The 16,589-nt window shown below is 50.9% G+C and overlaps 1 protein-coding gene across 1 annotated transcript; it reads right to left on the bottom strand.

Annotated features, from left to right (window-relative positions):
• Window positions 1-4,348: 4,348 nt before the first annotated feature.
• SERPINA4 (serpin family A member 4) lies at window positions 4,349-14,092 on the bottom strand. Its single transcript, XM_058740190.1, has 5 exons — window positions 13,961-14,092; window positions 11,262-11,927; window positions 6,674-6,947; window positions 5,673-5,832; window positions 4,349-4,881 (listed from the first exon to the last, which is right to left on the bottom strand). Exons 1-5 carry the CDS (start codon window positions 14,019-14,021, stop codon window positions 4,681-4,683), a joined length of 1,362 nt encoding a protein of 453 aa, XP_058596173.1. The 5' UTR covers window positions 14,022-14,092; the 3' UTR covers window positions 4,349-4,680.
• Window positions 14,093-16,589: the final 2,497 nt, after the last annotated feature.

Raw genomic sequence — 16,589 nt, 5'->3', positions numbered from 1 at the left:
TCAGAGCCTGGAGCCTGCTTCGGATTCTGTGACTCCCTCTCTCTCTTCCCCTCCCTTGCTCACGTTCTGTCTCTCTCTCTGTCTCTCAAAAAATAATAAATAAACATTAAAAAAATAAGAAAAAAATAAACGGGGTCTTTACTGACCTACCCTCCTGGACCCCAACACTGTCAGCCCACTTTACCTGTTCAGGTGACCCACCAGCTCTGGTTATGACTGTGTTCTAGAGGATAGGGGAGGACAGGGTTGAGACAAAAGATGAAATGCGATAATAGTTAAGAGTCGTGGAGTGCCAGAGGTGTGTGCTTTACGTGTAGTAACTCATCCAGTGCTCAAGATGGGCTTCTGCGTTAGGTAATGTCTCCATTATACAGGTAGGGGAACTGAGGCTCAGAATAGCCCATGTCAGGGACGTCTGGCTGGCTCAGTGGGTTAAGTGTCTGACTCTTGATTTTGGCTCAGGTGATGATCTCATGGTTTGTGGGTTCGAGCCCCACATCGGGCTCTGTGCTGACAGCTCAGAGCCTGGAGCCTGCTTGGGATTCTCTCTCCATCTCTCTCTGCCCCTTCCCTGCTTGTGCTCTTGCTGTCTCAAAATAGATAAACTTAAAAAACGTTTAAATAAATTAAAAAAAAAAAAGAATAGCCCATGTCACATACTGTTATGGGTTAAACTGTGCCCCCCCAAATTGAAATCCTAACCTCCCCCCACCACAGAAGCTGACCTTATTTAAATATATGCTCACTGCATATAATTAGTTAAGTTGAAATCAGGCTGAAGTAGAGAGGACCCTTAATCCCATATGACCAGTGTCCTTATAAAAAGGGGAGGGGTGCCTGGGTGGCTCAGTCAGTTAAGCATCCGACTTTGGCTCAGGTCATAATCTCGTGGTTCATGGGTTCGAGCCCTCCTTAGGGCTCTGTGCTGACAGCTCAGAGCCTGGAGCCTGCTTCGGATTCTGTGTCTCCCTCTCTCTCTGCCCCTCCCCCGCACTCTCTGTCTCTCTCAAAAATAAATAAACACGTTTTGAAAAATAAAATAAAATAAAATAAAATAAAATAAAATAAAATAAAAATGGGAAATGTGGACACAGACACGGCCACAGAGAGAATGCCACAGTTTGCCAGCAAACCACCAGAAGCTAGGAGGGAGGCCCGGAACATTCTCCCGCACGGCCCTCAGAAAAGACAACCTTCCAACACCTTGATCTCAGACTTTCAGCCTCCGGACTGTGGGATGATACATTTCTGTTGGTTAAACCGCTCAGGGGGCGGTGTTTTGTTATTCCGGCCCCAACAAACGCACACAGTCACGGGTGGCGGTCAGGTTCGAACCCAGGCATTCCGGCTCCAAAGTCTAGGTTTTGTACGTGCGTGTTCTGTGGCCTCTTGATAACTCCTGGAAACACGTGTCCCCGTGCCCTGCTCACTGCAGGTGCCCAGAGCATGGGATCTATTGGCCTTAAATGGCCGCTTCTCAGAAAAGGACACCCCCGCCTTCCCAGACAGCCAGGGATGGGGCTGGCACCTTCCTGCCACAGCGGGTCAGAGCCGGGGGTCCCAGGTCTGCATCTTCAGGGGATCCCGTGTCCATTCTCCGCTCTCTGCTGCTACAGCGGCTGTGGGGTCTGTGCCCATTTACGGGTGGGGTGTGGAATCTGAGAGCCAGAGAGGTGACGTGCCCGCCCCACAGCACAGGGCTGGTGGGAAAGCTGGGACCGCACCCCTCCAAGCTCCAGTCCAGATCTCACGCGCCTCCTCCGCCCCTGGGGAGATGCCCCAGTTCCCGGGCCAGTGGCCAATCCCCGCCTCGTGACTATTTGTTGAATGACAGAGCGAATAACCAAAAGAACCCATGTTGCATCTCCCAAGGGGTGTCACGAGGGCTACACAAATCAGGGACCCCATAGGAGAGCAGCAAAGGAGACGAGAAGGAGGCCCAGGCACCGCTCTGGGGGCGGAGGGGGGATTAGGTGTCCTGCATGGAGTCTTTTTATGTATCGGTTTAAGGTTCCAAAGGGCATTTCGAAATCTGAGGAGTTGGAATAATAAATATTTACCCAATCAATTCCAGGGATGTGTCAGGGGGTGGTGATGCAGAGCAAACAGCTCGGGGACCTGGCTCAGGGCACAGCCTTTTTCTTTCATTCATTCATTCATTCATTCGTTCATTCATTCATTCCCCAAATATCATTTGAGCCTCAGCCACATGCCAGACCATACGATCAGCTCTGGGGCCAGGCTCTGGGGTAAGTGCAGGAAATTCAGAATGAACAGGGCCCTGCCTCCAAGATGTTCTGTCTAATCGGGGCCGGGGGAGCAGAGATGAGTCAGCCAACCACATTTGATGGGAGAATGGCCATCTGCCTTGCGGAGGGCGTGAGGCGTTTGTAGGAGGTTCCGGAAGATTCTCAGAGACAAAGGAGGGGGACCTCTGGGCCATGGGGGCCTGCAGGAGCCAAGGCCCAGGGTGCAAGCTATGGACAACCTGGGGAAACAGCAAGTTTCCTCGGCTCAAGTCACTAGGCGCATGAGTGCAGGAGGAGGGACCGAGGCTGGAAAGGCAGAGGGAGGAAGAAGAGCGGGTAGGGGGCTTTGAGCCTTAGTTTGCAGGCAATAGGGAGCCACTGAGTGCTCCTGAGTCGGGGAGGGGGCGGGCTTCATCAGAATATGGCGGTGTCCCTCTCGAGGCTGATCTGAGGGCGACCGCTCCCCTTCCCTCCCCTTCATCCCACTGAGCCTCCCCCTTCGCACACCACCCAGGGAGCACCGGCCCCAGTGACCCCAGGCCTCGGGCTTCCCTCATCTGAGGGGCTTCAATCCGCCCACCCACCTGCTTCTATAGGGGCAGAGTTGGGAGTGTCAGGCTGGGCCGGGCTTCATTTCTTGCCTGACTATTAAAAAACAGAATTCAAGGGGCGCCTGGGTGGCGCAGTCGGTTAAGCGTCCGACTTCAGCCAGGTCACGATCTCGCGGTCCGTGAGTTCGAGCCCCGCGTCAGGCTCTGGGCTGATGGCTCGGAGCCTGGAGCCTGTTTCCGATTCTGTGTCTCCCTCTCTCTGTGCCCCTCCCCCGTTCATGCTCTGTCTCTCTCTGTCCCAAAAATAAATAAAAAACGTTGAAAAAAAATTAAAAAAAAAACAAAAACAGAATTCAACTTCCCGACAGGTGCAAGGGGACCTGGGCCAATATCTTTAGTAACATGCGTTCCTTTCAGCCAATCAACCCAAGGGATGGACGGGAGGGTCTACATTCCTCCCGGCAGTGGGAGGCCCGGGGTCCTGCAGCGTTTCCGGGTCCCTGTCCACGTAGCTCAGGGCTGGTGTGACAGGCACCTCATTTGGGATCTTTCTTTTATCAGGGTTGTCCTGGGGCTGTCCTGTCCAGCCCAGGGCTGTATTTGAGAGGTGAGGGGGAGAGAACCCCAAAGTCTTCCCTTCCCACCCTCTCTCGCTTCCTTTCGCAACGGCTTCCTCCACCATAAAGAGGCGGTCTGTCTCTTGCTCTGAATATTGGTTTCCTGGTTTCCCACAAAGAGCCTATTCTGTCCTTGTAGCATTATTTGGGCCAGGGACCACATCATACAAACCCTGCAATGTTGCGGCCCTTGATCAATCATCAGTGCGGGAGGTGGCCCTCAGCCTGTCTCTTCAGTCACCAGTGGTACCCTCCTGCCTCCGACGCACTGGCCGACAAGAAAATCCACAGGGCCCTGCCTAGGGAAGTGCATCTGCCCCAAATCACTGAGGTTTGGGACCAACACAGCCAGGTTCTGTCGGCCCCCCTCCTCCTGGGGGAGGGAGAGAGGTTGATTCTCTAAGGCTCTGGATGGACCCTGCTCAGAGAATTCAGCCCACACACCACGGATGTCTGAGCTGGACCACCTGGGTCAGCCCGTATTACCCAGCTGGGGAAACTGAGACCCAAGAAGGGAAGCATTTGGCGGAAGCCCTGGAGCACATCAGTAGAAGACGGAGATATCAACACAGGTGCCCGGGCTCCAATCGCACACTCTGTCTTCTTCTTCAGTGCATCCGTGACCATGGCCGTTGATCCTGGGGGACTGGCCACATCTCCACAGACAAAGGAGGGGGCAGTGCCTTTTGCCCCCGGGTGGCTACCTGCCTTGCTGGGCTTTCCTCATTAGGTCCCTGTGGCAGCCGCCTCGAGTGGTGCTCTCCCAGCTGAGGCCCTCCCGAGCCCCCGCTCTGAAACAAGGCGTCCACCCTGCCCAGGACGGCTGGCTGCCCACATTGCTTCTCCCTTGCATACACTGGAACTTGGAACATCTCACTCCCATGTCTGGGACCAGATATGCCAGGGCCATGCAGGGCAAACCCTGAAGGGATGGAAAACGAGGATGCGTTTATTGAGTATCTACTACATGCAAGGCACCAAACCAGGTTCCTCATAGCCATCGTTTTGTTTAATCCCTTCAACCACCTGGCGGGGTGTCTCCCACTCTCCCGGGTGGTGCTTGAAGCAGTCAGGTGACCTGCCTGAGGTCACACCGTCCCGAGGAGCTAGGTGTCCGGTCCACACGTCGCTCTCCTTCGCCAACAGCTTCTGCCCCGGACTCTTAGGATCTTCTGAATCCTTTGCTCCAACACGGAGCTGCTCGCACCAAGCCCCCCAGGCCACATCCTCCGGCTTGTAACCGAAGAGCCAGCCCTGGGGAGGCTATGGTTTCGTGGGGTTGACAACCTTGCCCAGAAAGAGGATGCTCTGGGTATCGGTGGAAAAGATCACCACAAGGAAGGGCCGGTTGAACCAGAGGACTCCGCGACTGCGACGGGCAGACAGAAAGGTGGTGAAGCTGCCAGTGGCCGCTGCAGCCTGGGTGCCAGCCTCGTCCACCTCCAGAATGGCTTTGTGGAAACTCTGGCAAGGAAATCACAAGTGTTTACCTCCAAGAGAACATGAGCCAGGACTCAGGGAAGCCTGGAAGAACCAGAGATCGCTGAAGATCAGCACCGCAGTTCACTGCTAGTCAAGCCACTTGTTGGGGCTATCACAGCAAGAATGTCTACACTGGGTGGGTTGTCGAGTTGGATGCCCTCTTATTTATGGAAATAATTATTTCTATCAGCAACTGAACACTTACTACGTGCCCTGGGGCCCTTTTTAAATCTTCATAACCACCCTAAAAGGTTGATGCATCATGGCTGGTTGACAGATGAGGAACATAAATCCAGACACTAGATAGCCCTTGACTGCTGTAAGGGAAGGAACCGGAATTCAACTCTGCAACTCAAGGCTCTACCTTATAATGCACTTTTGTCTTCCTCACCGAAGTCCTAGGTCTCTTTCTCTCGTCAAAGGAATCTCTGATACACCTGGGACCAGGTCCTGGTCCCAGGTATCTGGTCCCAGCCTGGTCTGTTATCCTTTCTCTGTTTCTTTCACTTTGTCACTCTCCATTGTCGTGATCTATGGAGCCCACTTGGCCGCGAGAGCTCCCTGAGGACAAGGATTGGGTGGACACCGTATCCCCAGAGCCAAGCACCATGCCAGCACGTGGTGGGTTGGTTCCTGGAAACCCGTGCCTGTGGATGGTTGAATGACTCTCAGCCTCTGGTGGCAGAGGGAACACCCATCACCTAGAAGCTTCCAAGGGGCAGATGTTCCCCACTGCGTCTCCAGGCATCAGTGACCACCGATGACTTACTTACCTTGGACACCTGCAGCTTTCGCTCTTCGGTGATGCCGGACAAGTCAGCCTGCTGTGAGAACACGTCCACAAAGCCCAGCATGGGCAAAATCTGATCTAAATTATAGGAGCCAGAAATGGAGAACTTGGGGAAATGCAACTCGAGCTTCCTGTAAAAGTACCTGGAGGAGATATGGGGTTAAAACTCTGGACTCAGAAATAAGCGAGGGACCCCAGCACACTGTGCTCGCCTTGCCTGCACCCTCTAGCTGGCCCCACTCCATCTGACTTCTGCTGCCACAAACACCATTTGCTCAGTGCTCCCAGGGGCTTACAGCCAGGCTCCTTTGCTTCCAGGGCCTGCTGTCTGCAGGACCTCTTCCCTTGGGAGCTCGTCTTCAGCGGAGATTGTTTTCCATGGGCATGCCAGGTGCCCAGGGAGATGCAAATCTCCCTGTGTGGCATTTTTGCCTTTGCCTGTGTTGGGGTCCTGTGGTTTTCACTTATTTGGGACCAGATGATTTCTTTGGCTAGAATTCCTCTCTCCCATGAGCTATGCGAATTTTCCGTCCACATGTGGCCTTGGGTTGAGGCCTTTTTCTTATACGTGGATGGAAACTTTTCCCACTCGTAGCCCCAGGGCAATATAAAGCTTCCTGGCTACTTCCTTAGATGGGCAGATGGAGTTTTCTTAAGTCCCTCTGTCCCAGTCATCTTGACCAGAGGTCTACGCATTCACTGCACAGGGCAGACCCTCAGAGAGCCAAGGTCACATCACCCAGATCTTGTGCTATATGAGGGTTGCATCTAGAACCAGGACTCTTAACTCCTAGTCTGGTTCTCTTTTCACTGATAGGGGCAAAATCTTATCTCAGATGTAAGAGGAGAGTTCATTATTTGAGGAAACCCATGGAAAGTCTTAAAGCAAATAAGAATTCCTTTGTAATTTGGCAATCACCCCCGTTTTGGGCATTGGCTTCCATCAGAAGGGTCCATTGGAAAGGCAGTGGTGCAGAAGATTACCTCTTCTGAAGCAAGCTCATCCACCTTTTTAGTATCTCTGGAGTCAAGACTTCCTCGACCTGCTTCATTTTCCCTCGGTTAGGAAGGATGAAAAGGGCCATCGCGTTTCCTTTGTAATCCATCCGCAGGACTGAGCAGGGCAAGTATTTGTCATGAAGATACCAGTGGACCTCTGTGTCCTGCAGCATCATAGGCACCTTGACTACTGTATTCTCATCAACGTAGAAGTCTTGGGGAGTGGTCAACGAGAGAACGAATGGTTTCTCCCACAGAGCTGAAGGGAAGAAGGGAAGAAGGTACAAAGCACCTGTGGACCAACAAGCCAACCGTCCAGCCAGGAAATGCCTCTCCAACAGTCGCGGAGACCCCACCTTACTGTTTCATCACGGTGTATCATTTAGACCATTCAAAGCCTGACCTGCCCGAGACACGGATCTCTCAGGGCTCATTTAGACTCTAAAATATGAGATACAAAGGGTATCGGCTAGGTTGTTTCCTGTCTTCGCCATTGAATTTACATGGCAGTGCTTAAATTTTTTTGCCAACCTGATGTTTATGTAATGGTAGCTCATTACGGCTTTGTAGTGCACTTTCTTGGTTAAAAATGAAGTTGAACAACCTTTTGCATGTTTACTGACCTGTTGACCATTTGTATGTTTACTGACCTGTTGACATAAAAAAAGTCCTATTTTTTTTTTTTTTGCATCAGTGCCAGATCATGTTTTTTTTTCCTGTATTTGTGGAGGACTGTTTCTTAGTGATTTGTAGGAGTTCTTTCTGAACATTAGTTGTGTATCAATCGTGTGAGTTGCAAATACTTTCTCTCCCTCTCTGCCTTGTCTTTTCACTCTCTTGATGGTGGGTTTTGATGATTGAAATTTTTTTTTAAGTTTATTTATTGGTTTTTGAGAGAAAGACAGAGAGGGAGGGAGAGAGAGAGAGAGAGCCTGGGGCAGAGAGAGAGAGGGAAACAGAGAATCCCAAGCAGGCTCTGTGCTGTCAGTGCAGAGCCCGACATGGGGATAGAACTCAAGAACCGTGAGATCATGACCATAACCAAAACCAAAAATCAGATACCTGACTGAGCCATCCAGGCGCTTTGGTATTGAAATTCTTTAATGAAGTGAACATATGAGTCTTTTCCTTTGTGATTAGGTCTTCTGTGTCTTGTTTAGGATAACTTTCCCTCCATATATATTATATACATATAACCTCCACATATATTATAGAGAGAGAATAGGTCTTATATTCTAGAAGCTTTAGTCTTTCCTTTTACAAAAAGCACCCTACTCCACCTGGAAGGAATACTTATGATTGATAGAAGGGAGGGGCCTAAACCCATCTGTTTCCCCCTGTGGGGACCTAGTTGTCACAGTGCCATTTTTTTGTAACCCACTTTCCCCAGTGCTCTATCACAGTGGTGAGGGGGGGATGCCAACATTGACAAATATCAAATGCCCAGGTATCTATCCACGGGGCCATTTCTGGGCTCTATTCTGGCCTCACCTTCTGTGGAATTGGTCTATTTGTACCACCGAGTCTAAATTAATACAGATTTATGATGAGTTGGGCTCTCTGGCAGCCAAGTTTTCCCATCGTAGCTATTCATGGCCTTTTGCTTTTCTCATATACATTTTAGACTCGGCTTGTTAACTGCCACCAAAAAAACCACAAAAAACCAAAAAAACCAAAAAACCAAAAAACCAAGAAAACCTGTTAGGATTTTGATTGGGATTACATTAAATATTTAGATTTATTCATGGGAGTATCAACATCTTTACCCTATTGTCTTCCTTTCCATGACTACGATATATCGGTGTTTTTTATTTATTTTATTTTTTTAACGTTTACTTATTTTTGAGAGAGAGAGAGCAAGTAGGGGAGGGGCAGAGAGAGAGAGAGAGAGAGAGAGAGAGAAACACAGAATCCAAAGCAAGTTCCAGGCTCTGAGCTGTCAGCCCAGAGCCTGACGCGGGGCTCGAACTCACAGACCGCAAGATCATGACCTGAGCCGAAGTTGGACATTTAACGGACTGAACCACCCACGCAGCCCAATGTATGAGTGTTTTTTAAAGTTGAAGTCTGCCTTAACGTCTCTCAAGAGAATCTTAGCTACAGAGTACTTGTGCAACTTTTGTTTTCTTCTAGGTGCTTTTCGCTTTTGAAGATAAGCCACCATTTTTCCATTCTCTTACCATGTGACCTACAGCGAGGCCCGGGCTACATTCGTGTCCCCAAAGTGTAGGGCAGATGTGTCAGTGGGCAGGATGTCTCTATCTCCCTTCTGTTTCCGGAGAACCCCTCTTTCTCATGCCAACCAGCCTGAGCTAGGTTTCTTTCAGATGAGAGCACCCAAACCCTTCATTATCTGTGATCAGAGCTTTGGGTGGGTCGATGGTGTGTATTATACATTTAAATTATATTTCAAAGGGAATGGCATCAGTAGACTATTGTGCAGGCATTAGGTTAGATCTAAATAAAGTCTTCGATAGCATAAAACTACACACACACACACACACACACACACACGAACGCATGCAAAACCTGGTGAAATCTGAGTTAGTTCCATAGATTGCACCAATGTCAATTTCCTGGTTTTGTTACCGTACTTCAAGTTATATAACATGTGATGTAGGATAACCTGCTTGGAGGGTGCATGGGATCTCTCTGTACTACTTTTGCACCGTATCCTATAAGTTTGTGGCTATTGCAGAATTAAAAAGGTTTTTAGAAACGTTTTCGATGGTAGGTGACACATTCCCTGTGTAAAATGCAAGTGATAACAAATTTGGCTGGATCGTTAGTCTGGCCGGGGCTGTTTCCCAGAATTTGTTCTCTGTAGAGTCTGGGTTCAAGGTGGTCACAAGCGTGAGATGGGGAGGTAGACGTGGGGCAGGCACCACACTCTGAAGATCTTCGCAGGAAGATGGAGTGACGGGCAGACCTAGCGGAGCTTGTGTGCCCCGGCTCGTCCGTGCCTTCATCCAGGTTCATCGTCCAACAGTAGCCCTCCTGACCAATGGTGTCCCCAAGCCACCACCAGGTGCCCAGCGTGGGCCTTCCACAAGTCCCCCTTACACAGACCCACTGGGGTGGCCGGAAGCACCTGGAGTATAGTATAGATCCCCGATAAGCTCCAAAATTGCACCTGCCCCCAGGACTTCACTCTGCCCCTCCCACCCTTGCTTCCTCCAGACTTTCATGTCCCCACAGTTATGCAAGGTCCAACTCCTACAGCAACCTCCTTTCCCTTACCACTTATGATGGCTTTGCTTCTCTGATGGGACACTGATGGTACACACAGCATGAAGCTGTCCTCACGCTGTGATTTCAACGGTTAACATATGTGTGTGAGTGGACGACTGGAATGAATTCAGTGAAAACGTTAACATTTTGGGTTGTCTCAGTGTGGTAGGATTAGGGGAAATTTCTTTTTTCTTTTTAAGTTTATTTATTTTGAGAGAGAGGGCAGGGGGGGAATGAGCAGGGAAAGGGCAGAGACAGAAGGAGAGAGAGAGGATCCCAAGCGGGCTCCACACTGTCAGCGCAGAGCCCCACACGGGGCTCGAACTCACGAACCCTGAGATCATGACCTGAGTGGAAACCAAGAGTCAGATGCTTAAACGACTGAGCCACCCAGGTGCCCCTGGGCAATTTCTATTTCCTTTTATACCCTTATGTGTTTTTAAGGATCTTCAAAATGAGTATAATCATTAGATTAATTACAATTGCTGTAATTATTTATCGAGTATATATAATGGTCAGGGGTCACCAAACTTCTTTTGCAAAGGGTCAGAAAGAAAGCAAATATTTTAGGCTCTGTAGCAACTGCTTATCTCTGTGGCTGTGTGAGAACAGCCCAGGGACAATGCATAAATGAGTGGGCGTGGCTGTGTCCCAATAAAACTTTATTAACAAACACAGGTAGCCCATTAGATGTGGCTGGGGACTGTAATTTGCCTATCTCTTTAGGCCCTCTTCTAAGGAGGACACAAATATGTGCCATGATTTGATCCTCAAAACAGAACTTCGGGGGCGCCTGGGTGGCTCAGTCGGTTAACTGTCTGACTTCGGCTCACGTCACGATCTCACGGTTCATGGGTTCGAGCCCCACGTCGGTCTCTGTGCTGACAGCTCGGAGCCTGGAGCCTGCTTCGGATTCTGTGTCTCCCTCTCTCTCTGCCTCTGCCCCACTCCTTCTCTGTCTCTGTCTCTCAAAATTAAATAAACATTAAAAAAAAAAAACCCAGAACTTTGAAGGAGGTATTCTTCAGCAACCACCTTCCCTGTTTACACTGTTGGTAAGTGGCAGTCCTTCGTCGTGAATCCGGAAGTTCAACTTATACATTTCATACATTACCGTTACTAAAAAAAAAATAAACAAGAAACGTATCTAAAGTTAGGAGGGTACGGAAACCTCTAAGCTACACGATCTTAAATATCTGACGCTCTCACATGAATCTTCTAAGGGTTGCTTGGCCCTATCTGACCCCATCCATGTACTTTCTCTTTTTTTTTAAACATGTAATCCATCCATAAATCAGGAAGAGAGGGGAGATAAAGGACCCACCGATGAACTGACTCTTACCTTTGAAGTAAATGTAATTCACCAGCACCATCGCGATGTCTGTGCTCAGGTCGCTGACCAAATCCACAATCTTCCCTTGAGTTTCCTCCTTGACATGGTCATTGATCAGCTGGGTGGTACCCACAGAGTCGTGGAAGTTGGTGAGGAATAATTTGGAGTCATAGAAGGCCACACTGTCATTGAGAAATCCCGGAAGGATGGGCAGCTCCTGGCTCAGGAACAGGGCGCTGCCCGCGTGCATCTCCAGCCTGTCTCCCGGGAGGTGGAGGGTGTGCAGGAGGTGCCGGAAGCCCTGGTGGATGTCCGACTCAGACACCTCCGTGAGGTTGAAGCCCAGACCCTCGAGGATCTGGGTCTGGCTGTGTGAGCGGGCGCCCAGGGACAGCATGGCGTAGGAGGCGGAGATGCTCAGCGGGGAAAAGAAGATGTTGCTCCCGGGGCTCTGGGAAGCCACCAGGCGGTGGAAGCGGAGAGCAAAGACTGTATTTCCCGGGGCAATCCTGAGGCTGGGGGAGCCCTCACCTGTGCTTGGAGCTTCCGGATGGGGGCTGCCCGTGTGACCCTGGCTGTTGTGTTCAGGGAGGAGCTGGCCGTGAGATGCGACCAACAGTCCAGCCAGGAGGAGGAGCAGGTGGCTGGCAAGATGCATCTTCGGCGCTGTCAGGGCTATAGGAGGAAAGAGAGTGCCCAGGCAATGCCCCAGCAGAAGCCCCAGCCCTACTGAGAAGTCGGGGAAGGGCAGGGCCCCTGGGTGGCGAGTGATGGGGTCAAGTCCGGCAGATGGGCCTATGGCAGCCTAGCAAACCCCCAGCCCCTTCCCAGTATGTGGTGAAGATGATATTCTGTGGGTTAACCAAGCACGTTCCTTGTGCCCACCGCCTCCTGGCACTTCCTGTCCCGGTGAGCTCTGCAAAGCACTGGCCGCCGTTCTTATCGCCAGGACTCGCCAAATGGCTGAATGAGGTCATTTACCTAACTGGTAAATATCTGAGCTAGACCACGAGGCTCCGGACTCAGCCTGGGGCTCCTTTTGCCATTTGAGCTAATTTCCTCAGCCCAGTGACCCACTGCACCGAGGATGCGAATCGCCAAAGCGTTAGCCTCAACTCCACAAACATCCATGGTGTGCTTTACGGTTTGCAAAATCACTTTAATGCCATTTTGTCTGACCCTCTTACCCAGGTAGAGGTCAGGAGAACTGGCATTCTTATCTTCACTCCAGACAGATAAGATCACTGATGTTCAAAAAACTGATTAGCCTGGGGTGCCTGGATGGCTCAGTCGGTTATGCGTCCGACTGTTGATATGGGCTCAGGTCATGATCTCGTGGTTGTGAGATCGAGTCTCGAGTCGGCCTCTGCACTGAGCGTGGAGCCTGTTTAAAATTATGTCTCCCTCTCCAGCTCTCTCTCTCTCTCTCTCTCTCTCTGTCCCTCAAAAAACAAAACAAAACAACAAAACAAAACAAAAACAAAAAAACACACAAAAACAAAACAAAACAAAAAAACCGCAAAAAAAACAAACAAAAATAAACAAACAAAAACCAAAAACCAAACCAAACCAAAACAAAAAAACCTGAATGGCCCGAAGTTCTGGGAAAAGGATTGGTCTCTTCTCCTAATCAACTTAACCTACCCAAACAAGGGTGCTCGATTTTCTCCACTAAACCTGCTCGGCCACGTCGGGTAGCCTCACTGTTATTACCTGGTTCTCAGCCCCAAATCCAGTTGCCAACCCTAACCTGGGTCTGGCCTTCCAAGACCGCACCCCCCAACCATTCAATCTTTCCGCATACCCGGCAGGCTCTTCCCTCCACCTCCTAGTCTCCCCACTGCTACGATCCTCACTCAGACCTCCAGCATCGCGCACTCAGACCAGGGGCCAGACTGCGGGCCATGTTGCAGCTCCCCAACTTGGCTGTGCTGGCTGGAAAGCAGCCACCCGCACACCCACAAGGCAGCCTAGTGTGGGGCTGGGTTCCGGTAGAGCTTTATTCATGGACGGTGAAATGTGAATTTCATATATTTTACATGTGTCACAAAATATCGTCCTCCTTTTGATTTTTTTTTCAACCATTGACAGATTTTATATTTATATTTATATTGTATCTTGATATTATACCTTGCATTCCTAGCTCAGGGGCAATACAAAAACAGGCAGGGGGCCAGACTTGACCCACAGGGCCTCATTCCCGAATCCCTGACCTAGACCGTTGTGGCTTTCCAACTGGTCTTTCTACCCTGATTTCCACCCAGGAGTTGCGGTGGTCACTTAAAACATCCAGTGGGTCGCTTCACTCATCTACCTAACACCCATCCCCATAGCATGGCCTCCTACCAAGCTCTAACACCTTCTCCTATCCTAACCTTCAGACGCTTCTCTGGCTTTGCAGTGAGTTACCCAGAATTTCCCTCTGGCAGGAACTCTCCAAAAGCACCTGCGTCGGGAGCCAGGAGACCCGTGTGGCCTCGCGGGAGGCTGTTTCTGGCCCTCAGCCCCAGTTTCCCCACCGGTATAATGAGGAGGGTCGTGTAGTGAGGTGTGGGGGTCGTTCCAGCCCCAGGGTGTGTCACTTCTAGACCTCTCCGTGTCTCAGCACCGGAAGCCTTATGTCCCAGAGCCCCCAGTCCTGGGCAAACTAGAATGGTTGGTCACCCTCCCTTCTGAGTCTCAGATGCAGCCCTCAGCGAGTTACTCACGGTCGGTCCTGGTGTGGCCCCCCGGGCGGCTGTCTGAGAGCCAGAGGAAGCCCAGGAACATAGCCTGAGTCTATCAAGCCCAGGAGCATTGGCAAAATCCCTCGGCACCCCCGGCACCACCTACCACCTTCCCGATTAGGTAATTATTAATGAACAGGTCCGTGGGTGCAGTGTGGAGTCTCAACACAGGGAATCTTCACTGAAAGTTGGCCCATCCCCTCCCAAGAGAACCCCCTTCCCTCCGGGGAGGGGGGCGGGGGTAGCTCCAACAGAATTTAGCCCTTGCTGTTTGCATCATGCACCAAGGTTTGCTTGGCACATGCTAAGGCCCCGGGGTCCCCTTAGTGGATGTGGTCTTCACAGGGCCCCTCACTGGCCGTGTGACCTTAAGCACATCTATTCCCTTCTCTGGGTTTGTCATGCTCCCCCATTCTCCCCACCCCCCCCACCTCCTGCAAAATGAAGAAGTCGGCCAGACCAGGGGCAGCAGACCCCAGTGCCTTCACGAACTTGATAAGGCTGCTTTCAGGGTGATGTGATGTGAGACTGGAGAGAGTTAGATCTCTGCAGCCATGAAAATCAATCCGGGGACCTGGGTCCTGCCCCGGCCCCCCAGTATACAATCCTGGACTATGCGATTGCTGAGGAACCTCCCAGCTTTAAAGCTACAGGGTTCTGTGATGGAACCCTCGGAGATGCCACATGTTGACCTTTAAGGAGAGTGCGGCCCAGGGGCAAGGGTGGCATGGGGTGGGAGCAAACCCCTCCTTGGGCCAGGACTCCAACTGCACATTTTTCTTTTTCATTAGGGATCTCGAAGCTGCTTTATTTCCAGCAAGCAGTGAGCCTCAACACCCTTGGACCATTTTGGGGCAATTGAATGTGTAAAGGACGTGTGGCTGTTTCTCAAGCCCACTGGGGAAGGAAGCAATATGGCCACTGATATTCTGAATGGGGTGCCCTTGACATTCAGGCTTCCCCCAGGAAGCTTCTCTGAATGTGTCCAGGTCCTCGGGGGCTTTAACTTGAGTGGAATATACACCATTGAGTAACAAGATGGGGCTGGGAGTCCTGATCTGGGCAGACCACAGAGCAGTAGAGTGGGTTCACGCACAGGCTTGGACCCAGCTGCCCTGAGGTTCAGGGGCATGTCCAAGTTCACACGACAGAAGGGCGTCAACACCAGGGCAACAGAGGAACTTGCCATGCCGATAAGAGTTCACTTGCTTCCTCCTCTCTCACCACACACGAGCACGTGGCCCCCCTGAGGGACTATCCTTATCCCATTTTGCAGATAAGGAAATGAAAGCCCAGAGAAGTTGCTAGCTCACATTCCAGAGTTAGACTGAAGCCCGTGTTCTTCCTCTGTTTGGACAAACCTGCCTTGCTTCTAGAATAGCCAGTCCAGTTTTGCTCTCCACTGCAATGGACGTGCTAGAACACGTGTGCACAGTAGGTGCTCCATCGAGGCTCGCTGAGTCAAATGAAGGGAGGAAAGATGGTTGTCGGTTCATGAGGGTGAAAATAAATTATTCCCTTTCCAGAGTCAACAGTTTGGGTCTTGCTTCCTTAGCCTGGTTTCTGCACTGAGTTAGAGCCCCAAGCGGTGGATTACAGCTGGAGGGACAGGTGGCCTGACCCCGCTGGGAGCGCGTGGAGACTGCCCTTTGGTTCCTGGACCTGCCCCTGCCCCCGGCTCTGAAGTCAGACAGGCGGCTGTTGCCGCTGAGCTGGTTAACCCTGGGTAAGTCGCTCCACCTCTCTGGAGCTCGCTTTCCTCGCCTGTCAAAGGAGGAGCCATCGCTGAGTGGAAAGGCAGACGTGAGGGGACCCACATCATCGATGTGCTGCACACCGGTCCGGCTCAACAGAGCTTCCTTCTTCCCTGCCTGCTTCTTGCAGGGGTGACAAAAGCAGGGACTGTGGGGGGCTCAATCCCGGCCCCACCGCCCGCTAAGTTACTTCCTTTCCTTCTCATCTGTAAGCTGAGGGCAATAATCGTTCCAGATCTCGGGGTTGTCATGAGAAGTCAGTAAATTCACGTCTGCAAAGTGTTTAGAGTAAGTTTTGGCAATAGTAGATGCAACGTAAGTGTGAGTGATTCATTTATCCCTAAATGTGCAAATATGGCTAAATCAGTCTTTTTTTATATAAATTAAAAAATTTTAATGTTTATTTTTGAGAGACAGAGAGAGACAGAGCACAAACAGGGGAGGGGCAGAGAGAGAGGGAGACACAGAATCCGAAGCAGGCTCTGGGCTCCGAGCTGTCAGCACAGAGCCCGACGCGGGGCTCGAACTCATGAACTGTGAAATCATGACCTGAGCCAAAGTCGAACGCTTAACTGACCGAGCCACCCAGGTGACCCAGTGTTTATTTCTTTTTTTTCTTTTTTTTTTAAATGTTTATTTATTTTTGAGACAGAGAGAGACAGAGCATGAACAGGGGAGGGGCAGAGAGAGAGGGAGACACAGAATCTGAAACAGGCTCCAGGTTCCGAGCTGTCAGCACAGAGCCCGACGCGGGGCTCGAACTCATGGACCGCGAGATCATGACCTGAGCCGAGGTCGGAAGCTTAACCCACTGGGCCACCCAGGCGCCCCCGCTACATCAGTCTTTTTAAACATTT

Source organism: Neofelis nebulosa, chromosome 7 (assembly GCF_028018385.1).
Source record: "Neofelis nebulosa isolate mNeoNeb1 chromosome 7, mNeoNeb1.pri, whole genome shotgun sequence".
Classification (NCBI taxonomy): Eukaryota; Metazoa; Chordata; class Mammalia; order Carnivora; family Felidae; genus Neofelis; species Neofelis nebulosa.
This window is presented reverse-complemented; position numbering and strand designations above follow the sequence as displayed.

Coding starts and splice junctions, on each gene's coding strand:
- SERPINA4 (XM_058740190.1), bottom strand. CDS start 14,021: ATGTTCCTGGGCTTCCTCTGGCTCTCAGACAGCCGCCCGGGGGGCCAC. Junction 11,928..13,960: donor GGGCCACACCAGGACCGACC/GTGAGTAACTCG, acceptor TTCCTCCTATAG/CCCTGACAGCGCCGAAGATG. Junction 4,882..5,672: donor GAAAGCTGCAGGTGTCCAAG/GTAAGTAAGTCA, acceptor TTTCCTTGCCAG/AGTTTCCACAAAGCCATTCT.